This window comes from Kryptolebias marmoratus, linkage group LG6, assembly GCF_001649575.2.
Source record: "Kryptolebias marmoratus isolate JLee-2015 linkage group LG6, ASM164957v2, whole genome shotgun sequence".
Lineage (NCBI taxonomy): Eukaryota > Metazoa > Chordata > Actinopteri > Cyprinodontiformes > Rivulidae > Kryptolebias > Kryptolebias marmoratus.
Genome location: NC_051435.1, coordinates 28,919,718 through 28,930,173, shown reverse-complemented (window position 1 = coordinate 28,930,173; position 10,456 = coordinate 28,919,718). Strand labels below are relative to the sequence as shown.

Sequence of the window (10,456 nt, the reverse complement as noted above, 5' to 3'; positions counted from 1 at the left end):
CTGAATTTTAGCTCAACTAACCATTTTTGGTTAAACCCGCTCGTTCCATGTTTATTCCTGTGGCTCTGACAACATGCTAACTCCAGGTAGCTGAAGGAGGCTCGGCCTCAGGGCTCATTAGAGTCCTGCAGGGCTCCGTGAACAGCACACAGACCTGAGCGCGATGGAGGCGTTTATACTTGGTGCTCACGTCAGAGCAGTATTCTCTAAAAAGACAGGGGGCAGTACGCTACGTAACCAGTGGAAATACGGTAAAAAGAGAGCAGATGTTGTCACATCAAATATGGCTGCAGGTATTCAGGAGGAAGAGCTGTTGTGTTTCTGGCTGTGATACAGACAGGATGTTTAAACTTAAAGCATTCAGTCTAACTTTCATTGATTTATTTGCTTTAGTTGTGATTCGCCCATCATAGGACTAATATTTATTCCCTCTGTGGTCTATAAACTCTCCTTTTTATCGGCTGCAGCAGTAATCTCCTTCTGTGAGTTTAGAGCTGTTTGATTATCTTTGTGATCTCTCACAGAGGGATCATAGAAATGCTGATAAGGCGAATACAGGCGAACCAGCTCCGGTCTGCCCCAAGTTTTAAAAGGTGCACAACACAACACAGGGGCGGGGACAGCGCAAATGTGTCACTATTGGTGCGCGCACCCTCGCATGGTGAGGTAGATAAAGATAGCGGTTTTGGGGGAGCTGGTGAAAAAAACCATGTATAAAAAATGACGTATTTATAATAAACAAGCGGAGCTTAGCCTGGCGGCCGGGTCACCAAAGCCTGGTGGCCCGCCAGGCTTATAATACACTGGGGGAAACCCTGGGATAGTTTAAATCTAAAAGCAGCAAAATGTTAGCCAAAAGCAGCAAGCTAAACATTGCAAAATGCTTGCTAAAACTAACAAAATAACATCTAAAAGAACAAAAGGCTTGGTAAAAGCAATACTCCATTAGCTAAAAGCAGCTAAATTTTAGCTAAAAGCTAAAAAAGCAAAACTCAAGACAAAAGCGAAAATTTGCTAATTGCTTTCTCAATGCTAAAATTTGTAAAATGCTAGGTTAAAGTAGCAAAAAGCCAAATGAAAGTAGGAATTGCTATCTGAACACAGCAAAATTAGTCTAAAACAGTAAAAGACTAGCTAAAGTAGCAAAGGGCTAGCCAAAAGCAAAAGTTAGCCGAATGGTTGCTAAAAGTGACAGGGTTGTAGCCTAAAGCTAAAAGTACCATAAGAAGTCAAAGTATAGCAATTATGCTGAAGCACATTTCTACCTTGCCAAATTTTTCCATTCGTCTATTTTATGTTTTCTTTCAATTAATTATGCTTTTCAGGTGCCAATCCAAGCTATGGTTTCCGCAATGATTATACTCACAGACAACATTACCCACAAGGCCACAATGGTCACACCCCAGGTGGAGGCTTCTGGACTGGCATGGGAACAGGAGGAGTGCTGGGTTACCTTTTTGGTCGTCAAAGGTTAGTTGAGTACTTGGAGGGTGGGGGAGAGTACATGAGATGGTACCTAGACTGTATCATTTCAGGTAATTAGCCCAAGATAGAATTACCGGATTGGATAACATTATACCATTCCCAGGTGGAATCACACTTCTTTAGGTTCCTTTGACTGTGTGATTGTGTTGCAGGATTCAGCCTTCTGAAAGACATGACAGCTCTCCTGGAACACGCACCACTACAGGTAACAAGACATCATAATATCTAACAGAGCAGCATTCTCTCAGACTGCAGAAAAATAAAATCCTCTGATAGACGGTCTACAGCAGAGGTCTCCAGTCCTGGTCCTGGAGGGCCACCATCCTGCAGGTTTTCCTTGTTTCTCTGCTCCAACACACCTGATCTGAATCAATGGGTGATTAACAGGCTTCTGCAGAACAAGAAGAGGTGATTTAACCTCTGAATCAGGTGTGTTGGAGCAGAGAAACAAGGAAAACATGCAGGATAGTGGCCCTGAGGACCAGGGTTGGACACCCCTGGTCTACAGTATATGTTTATCAATATGTGTGTTACTTGAACATCCAGGAACAGCTGGCTGACTCATTTCTCTCTTTGTTGTTTAGGTTTTGGAGGAACCAAGAGAAGATAGAAGTTGTGGAAGAAGATATGCTTTCCATTGTGAATAAAATGGACAGAAACTAAACTTATAACTAAACTATATTTTGTCTGTTGATAGCAAACATGACCTGAACTTTATAAGACGACATTATCTTAGATTAGTATAACAAAATGGGGACAAACATACTTGGTTCTTCTTTCTTCAGTAGAGCTTGCTGTGATTTCATCTTGTGTCAGTCTTATTTTGGTCATCATGTGGTTTAACCTTTAGCCTGTAGGATGAAAAAAGATTTTTATCATGAGATCTATATTATCATCAATTGTTTATACTTGTGGTAAATAAACCTTTTCTTGGTTTTCAACAGTGACTGTTTACTGGTGTTTCAAATTTTATTTTATCCTTCAGGAGGTAAAAACTAACTAGAAAACTAGTGTTTTCTGCAAAAATGCAGTGTGGATGCTGAGTGGTAAAGGATTTTGCTGAAAAAGCTGAAACTGAAGTTGCTAAAGCTAAGAGAAGCAAAACGTGGCAGACTGGTAGGGCTAAGGAGAGCCTTTGTGTTTTCTGACCTAAAGTCACCTTCCTGGACTGTTTGGCCTAAACTGTGATTCTGTCTGAGCATGTTTACATTCCAAGCTTTTACACTTTTGGACATCTAATCAATAGAGACAGAATGTTTATTTTTTTAAGACTCATACAAAAAATATGATTTATGCAGAAATGAAAACTTCATTTGATTGTGAAACCTTTTGAAAGTGGAAAAATTAATGGTGATAAATGTGTGCATTTATCTAAGAATATAGGTCTGTACTGCTGTGTAACAGAACTTGGATAATCCTGTACTGACCTGTTGTTGAAGTGTGAACATGTTATCAAATCCTCGTTTGATAACACATTGAAGAGAAAACCTTGGTGGGCGATCTGCAGGTCAGTTTGTCTTGTGTTTGTCTTTCTTCATCTTCTCTCGTGGCACCCTTCCACAGCCTGTAAGGCACTCCAATCTCCTATAACTATATATAAATATATATATATATATATATATATATATATATATATATATATATAAAACCTTTCTTGAAGTTTCATAAATCAACTAAAGTTTTCAAAAACGACACACTAGGATTTAATTATTAGTGCAGAATAATCTAGTCCAGGTTTAAAGTGTCTAAGTATTTTAGTTTTTAAACTAGAACTGATAAAAGATGTTCAAAGTAGTGAAAATGTTTGCGGAATCGCCCTTTAGCCATTTCCCACATGCTTTGATTGGATGAAAGGGAAGTTTCTATGGCGTGAGTTCATCAGAGTTGATGCTCGCGCTCTGAGGCAGCAGAGGAAGACTTGTCTCTGACGTCACTCTGAGGTGGTTTCGTGTCTCTGACGTGACTCTGAGGTGGTTTCGTGTCTCTGACGTGACTCTGAGGTGGTTTCTTGTCTCTGACGTCACTCTCCTGTGCCGCTTACATACAAGATCAGACTATTTTAATTTAGTAAACATATTAAAAAAAACTTCTGGAAAAAGAACTAGATATTATACAACAACTGAATCAAACCTAACCCCTCAGTAAAAGTACTACCAACCCTCCAGCCGAAGCTCCAAAGGGCCAAGGCAGCATTTATTAGATCAGGAGGGAGAAAAAAACACTGCCTACTTCTGTAATTTAGAAAAAAGAAGACAACAACAAAATTCCATTAAATCCTTAATAATAAATAATGTAGAAACTAATAATGAAATGTTAACGGAGATCTTTAAATTCTATAACAACTTATATACCTCCAAATTCTCTGAACAAAAATGCTGCACATTTTTTACTTAAATTTAAATGTTTATCCCAAAAATAGAAGATAATTACAAACAAATTTGTGACAACAATATCCCAATTGAAGAATTTAATAAGGCTGTTATCACTTATTGTTGAACAAAGCACCTGGTCCGGATGGACTTACAGGGAAGACAAAAATACTACTATATCAAGTATTTACAGAAATTTTTAAATGATATTCTACCTCCTACAATGAGACAAGGAGTTATTATATCTATTCCCAAACCAGATAAGGACCCAGGATTTATTGAGAATAAAAGACCTATCACACATTGAGATTCTAACTTACTAACATGCGTCTCCAAACAGGGATCTCAGATATTACTGCAGAACCACAATCGGGCTTCTTAAAAAGAAGCTCAATCCACAACACTATTAGACTGATAATGGACCTGATTGAATATAGGGAGATAATCCGTGATGATGGCTTCTTTATTCTTTTCTTAGATGTTTATAAGCCTTCGACTCTGTGGAACACCAGTTTTTATTTTCTGTTCTTAAATGTCTAGGATTTGGAGAAAAAAATATTATTTTAATAAAAGGTCTATATCAAAACATCAGTAGTTGTGTAATACTTCCTAAAGGCACCACAGCTAGGTTTAATATTATTGTTGGAATCCCTCATGGGGGTACTCTTTCCCCTTATCTTTTGTCTTTTAGTTGTTAGCAATCTATCTAAAAAACTGTACGGACATAGAGAAATTAGACATTTTTGGTACAGAATGAAGTATTAGCCAGTTGGCAGATGACACTACTGTTTTCTTGATCACAAGCAGGTCCCATAATTGATCAAATAAAATTGTTTTCAGAGGCCTCGGGGCTAACACTGAATTTAAAAAAATGTGAACTTCTAGCCATTTGTGACACATCCCTAAATGAAATTTCAAGTATTCCAATTAAATTGGAAATTAAATACTCAGGAACTGTTATAACCAAAAACCAAGAATCAACTTTAATTATTGAAAACTAAATTAAAGAATGTAAATCCAAACTTAACTCATGGCTCCAGCGAGACTTTTTTATTCTAGGACAAATTTACGTGTCAAAAATGGAAAGTTTGTTGAGATTAATATATTCAACTTGTAGTACTGCTGTCCCAAACAGCTTCATTAAGACTCTCAATCAAGTGAACACAAACTTCATTTGGAGAAACAGACCACAAAAAAGGGTCAAATTGTCAAAGAGATGGGATCTGAAAGTGATTCATTTCGACTGCCTTAATGGAACTCTTAAGATTAATGGGTTAAAATCATGGATCTAAACTCTGAATTACTTTGGTATTGTGTCCCCAATTATATCTTTAACAGAATAGGTGGTCTAAAACTATTACTCCTATCTGACTTCAGTATACATAAATGACCCATTAAACGGTCAGAGTTGTTGTTATACTGGAAAGTGCTCTACGTCCAGAAATAACAGATTCATACTGTATCGCAATAAGTTATTATTTTACAAAGATTGGTTGGAGAACAACATTTGGTCTATTGTATACTTAATGGATGCTAATAGTTACATGTTAAACTACGAACAATTCTACCCACCCAAAATTGAATTTAATAGATTACTTAAAGCTTTAACAATTTACAATTATTTATCAGACTTAAAACATAAAAGCATATCATCCTATAACCCCACAGTTAGCCACTCTATCCAATAATGAAATATCATTTACTGACAAAATCATTCAATAACTACACAATTAGAAACTGTCTAAATGAAATTTTATTTCCTGGGAAAATAAAAATAACATGGAAAAAGAAATCTATCAAAAAGTGCAGAACTTTTATTGAGACATGGGAAGACTTGTGTGAAATGTTAATAGAATTACACCACTACACATTTTAATCCTAAAATTTTGAAAATGAAAAGCATTTCTATCAACCCATTTTAATTTGAAATATGAGACAATCGCTTCCATAATTTCTTTTTGATTGTATTATACTAAAAGCAGCAATCCTTGAAATTCTCTCAACCCCTTCTTTGTGGACCACTAAGTATTAAAGAAGTGTGCAAACAACCCCCCCTGTGAGATGAGTCCTTTCTACAATAACTGTAACTTTCACATATCAGTGTTGTGCAAATCACTAAAACTTGCATAATATTATTTATTAATTTCTCTTTTTGATTGAAGAACAAAACTAAAATATGTAGACACCTCAAACCTGGACTAGATTCTTCCACACTAATAGCAGAATATTTAAAACCAAGTTTGGGATGTTATGTTGTCATATTACCAAAATGCTGTAAGTATTTCCACATGTTACAGTTCTGTCATTTTGGGGAGCGATGAGAGAAGACGGAGGCCTGGCAGTGAGCCTGGTGCACCGTGGACCCCCTGCTGTCTCCGACTGGTGGACCACAGGCTGCCTAACCAGGCCTGGATGGTGCTGCAGATTGGACTTCAGGGGCAAAATGACAAAGGTATGTCTTTATTTTAAACTAGCTTTTGTCCGTGGAAGAGAGAGAGACCGTGGAATTTAAGTCATTTAAGGTCCTGAACTGTCTTTCATTGGAGGAGCAAATTCAAGATTACTTGGCTAATGCTGGTTGCCTTAGACGTCTGCAGAAGCTGGAGGACAAGGATCAGCTGATCGGAGATGTATTAAGGTTTCAGGTGATACACAGACTTCATGGACCTTTTGAAAGGTGAATCTGCATTTTAGTGATGTACCACTTTGTCTTTCAATGAAATATTTCACAAAATAACTACAACACATATAAGTGCTCTGACTTTTCAGCTCCTATTAAAGAATAATCAATGTTTGAACAATATGTTACTGTTTATTATGGAGTTATTGTGACTACTTCAGAATAATAAAGCCAGTTTTGAGAAAGCTGTTTCAGATTTTGACTCTTGAAACTTATACTGCATTTTTCACCTTTGTTTTTCAGATTTCAGGAAGGACTGAGGACCCTCGGTGATTTGGAAAAAATCCAGACCTACCCAGACAGATTTCAAGACCTTCTCTGCTGGTCTCCTTCACCTGTGTCAGCTGACCTGATGGACAGTCTCTTCTGCATCCACCTGTCTCCAGCTGTCTCCAGCTGTCTCCACCTGTCTCCACCTTTGATGCTTCCACTTGCTATGTAACTTCCTGTTTGGGGTCAAAGTATGCCAGAATGTTGTTGATCGCTCTCTTACATTTTGTCCCATTTGAACTTTGCGTCTTATCGGAGGAGCTGTCTGAGTGGTGCATTCACCTGATCCAGAATAGGGGGAAATCTAGGAAAGTAATTCACCATGTTGAGGATTATCTTTAGTTCTGCTTCGTTTTCTGGTGGTGGCATATTGTGAATTGTTTTCACCTTCAGGGGTTCAGGTTCTAGGCGTTAGCTATGAGCTTGTGTCTGACACAGACGCGACACTTGTTTGGGTTGAGCTTTATATCTCTTTCTCTGGTCTGGCAGGACATGGTTCTGAGGTTGCAGTCATGTTCCTCTTTTGTTTTACCAAACACAATGCCGTTGTCTACAATGCCAGCCACGACACCCAGGCCCTCATTTTTTTGTCAATTCTCCTCTGGAATTTGTCTTGGCTGACATGATGCCAAAAGGGAGCCTGAGGAAATGATATCTGTCAAACGTGATATCCAGGGTGATTGTGGCTCAGTGGTTAGAGCAGTCATTCTCCAATGAGAGAGTTGGAGGTTCAATTCCTGGCTATAGTCACATGTTGAAGTGTCCCTGGGCAAGACACTGAACCCCTCATTGCCTCTGATGCGTGCCCCATCAGTGTATAAATGAAGTTTAAAGCATTAAGTAGACTCTATAGAATAATAATTTATTTAGATTAGCTTTGTAGAGATTTAGTAGAGTGCTGTATAAATGCATGTGGATGGTTAAATGAGGGCACAGATTGTGTTGTAAAGTGCTTTGAGTGGCCTGGTTGGCTAGAAAGGTGCTATAATACAGTACATTTACCATATATGGTATTGAAGGTGGTGAGCAGAGGTGACTCCTCACTGAGCTCGGTGGTCCAATATCCAGATCTGACATCCAATATGCTGAAATATTTTGCTCCAGCTAGCTTGTGAGGGTGGCACAGCGGCGTAGTGGTTAGCACTGTTGCCTCCCAGCAAGAAGGTTGCAGGATCGCTTCCTGGCTTGGGGCCTTTCTGGGTGGACTTTGCATGTTCTCCCTGTGCTCATGTGGGTTTACTCTGGTAAACATGCATTTTGGTCTGTTAATTGATGACTCTAAAATTGTCCCTAGGTGTGAGTGAGAGTGAGAATGGTTGTTTGTCTCTATGTGTCCCTGTGATGGACTTGCGACCTGTCCAGGGTGTCCCCTTGCCTCTCGCACAGTGACTGCTGGAGACAGACACCAGCTCCCCGTGACCCAAAATGGAGAAGCGGGTAAAGAAAATGGAGGGATGGATGGCTTGTGTGGTATTTCATCAAACACTGAAAGTGGAGTCTGATTCTGATAACTGGACTGGATTCTGTAGCTGGAGATGTTTTACTACCATCCATTAGGCTTTATCAATTAAAAAAAGTGTCATGACATCAGTAGACATTAAGTTGTTTGTTTTTGTTTGTTTTGACTTTTTTTGGATTTACCATGTCCTGCATGACTGAGAATCTATACCAGCAGATGTCACAAAAGCTACTGCTTACAACTGTGTAATCACCACAGTGTGCAGTTTGTGCTGCATTCACACATACTCTTATGCTTGTTAATGTTGAAAAATAAGCTACAAAAGGAAGGTCCCTAGGTTCCACATATTGAGCTGGAAGTAGGCTGGATAACCCAGTGCAAAGACTGAGAACCCAGGTTGGAACTCGAGATGGCCAAGCTGGTCCTTATAATGCATAAGGAGGGAAGCAGATGACTAGTGAGCATCAAAGCCACTAAACATGAGTATCCATGGAAAGTTAAGCCCTTGCACGGCATGTAAGGGTGGTTGGCAGCTGATTGAGGAGGTGGCTGGTATCAACATTGAGGGCTGGACTGAAACACAGCAGCCACACATGGCAGCCAAAAAGCAGGCCTTAGGCACAGGAGCAATAGAGGCCAGAATTTAATATACCAGACAGTACTCAAGATGCAAGCTGTGCAAATCCAAAAAGGGTTAAAAAAAAAAAACAACTGGACTTTTATCCTGTTGCTGAATAAGTTTCGCTACTCATCTGAGGAGCTTTCTCAATTCAAAAAGCAGAGCATGTGGAGTTCCAGCTTTTAAAGCTGAGATGTTGTGTAAGCTAGATACACACTCTGTTGTGGTTTTGTTAACTTTTGGATGGCTGAACTCTGCTAGCATTGTTTAAGGAGCACAACTTGATGTTGTTGATCCCACCAAATTAGCATCCTCACTAGCTTCAGCAAACGCTTGCTTTGCTTTAAGATAGTAAAAGTGGATAATTCATTGTTGCAACAAACTACCTTGGTTTTATCCACACTTCTACGGTGTGTTTTTAAAGTGAAATTTTCCACCGAACACACCTGTTTGACTCTCTTCGCTCGTCTTTTCACTCACGTTTGCCAATTCTGCATTGTTGGCTGCAACACAACAGTGTAATGTGCTGCTGTAAACCAAGTACCTCTTCTTCTTCTTTTGATTTTATTGGCAGTTGGCAGACTAATTTAAGTGCATTTCTAACCCCACTAGACTGGAAGGTGGATCTGGAGAATAACCAGGTAACCCACCAAAGGATAGAGGCCTTTATAGGCCAAAATAAGTAATGTGATTAATCTGCATCATGTAATATTAACGCATTAATTGTTTTAGATTAATCGCCTGCATTAACATGTTAACACCTTAATGTTGACAGCCCTAATAAAAAGATACATGCATTTTTCCCACACTGTCTGACGTGAAATCAGAATAAACTTTTCACATTTTAGGTCAATTATGTGTGTCACAAGGGCAATGGTACCAAATACTAATGAAGTATTACCACCACTACCACCAATGTTCCACTTACCACCAAGTAAGTAGAACATTTGGCGCCAGCACAGTTTCACCCGTTTGGATTAGAGGAAAGTCCTGAGATGAAAGTTGTTCCTAGCCTGTAGTGATTTTTAGAGCTCCTCCAGTTTAAGTCTAGACAAATGCTAGTTTTGCTTACACAATTAGTTTTAAACAAAAATATGTTCGGGTCTTGGTGACTTATATTCTAAAGTGTCATTTAACTGAATGCAGTTTGCTACATTATAGTATGGCTTAGTAACACAATTATACTGCACTTTAAATCGCTAAGGCACTCAACCTGTGTACTTAAAAGTGTATTTCACTGTTGTGTAAGAATCAGTATGGCACCGCTATATGTATGTTAATAACTATGAAATTCTCATATTTAACTGAACATATACTGATTGGTTTTTATTCATTGTGAAAAGAATATACTCATAAAGAATTTTTAAGTTTTGTCCCCCGCCACCCGTCCCTTAAAAATATATATTAATAATAATAATTTTGGAGGTGCCACTGACCAAAAGGTTTTTGCAAGAGCATGGGGATCCTTAGTTATTAGATGCTTGACCGATTGGACGTTGGTTTATTTGCGGAATTCTTCTCGTTTAAAACGCTTTTGCGTAGATTACCTTATTTTGAAATGCCAAAACAGGAAG

General features: G+C 38.7%; 1 protein-coding gene across 2 annotated transcripts in view; it reads left to right on the top strand.

Annotated features, from left to right (window-relative positions):
* saraf (store-operated calcium entry-associated regulatory factor) overlaps positions 1-2,432 on the top strand; it is an 18,358-nt gene extending 15,926 nt beyond the window's left edge. For both annotated transcript variants that reach the window (XM_017434687.3, XM_017434686.3), the window contains exons 5-7: positions 1,326-1,470; positions 1,638-1,690; positions 2,070-2,432. In XM_017434687.3, coding sequence (XP_017290176.1) covers positions 1,326-1,470; positions 1,638-1,690; positions 2,070-2,095 — 224 coding nt within the window. In that variant the 3' untranslated portion in view covers positions 2,096-2,432. The remainder of the gene's footprint in view (positions 1-1,325; positions 1,471-1,637; positions 1,691-2,069) is intronic.
* The last annotated feature ends 8,024 nt before the right edge of the window (positions 2,433-10,456 follow it).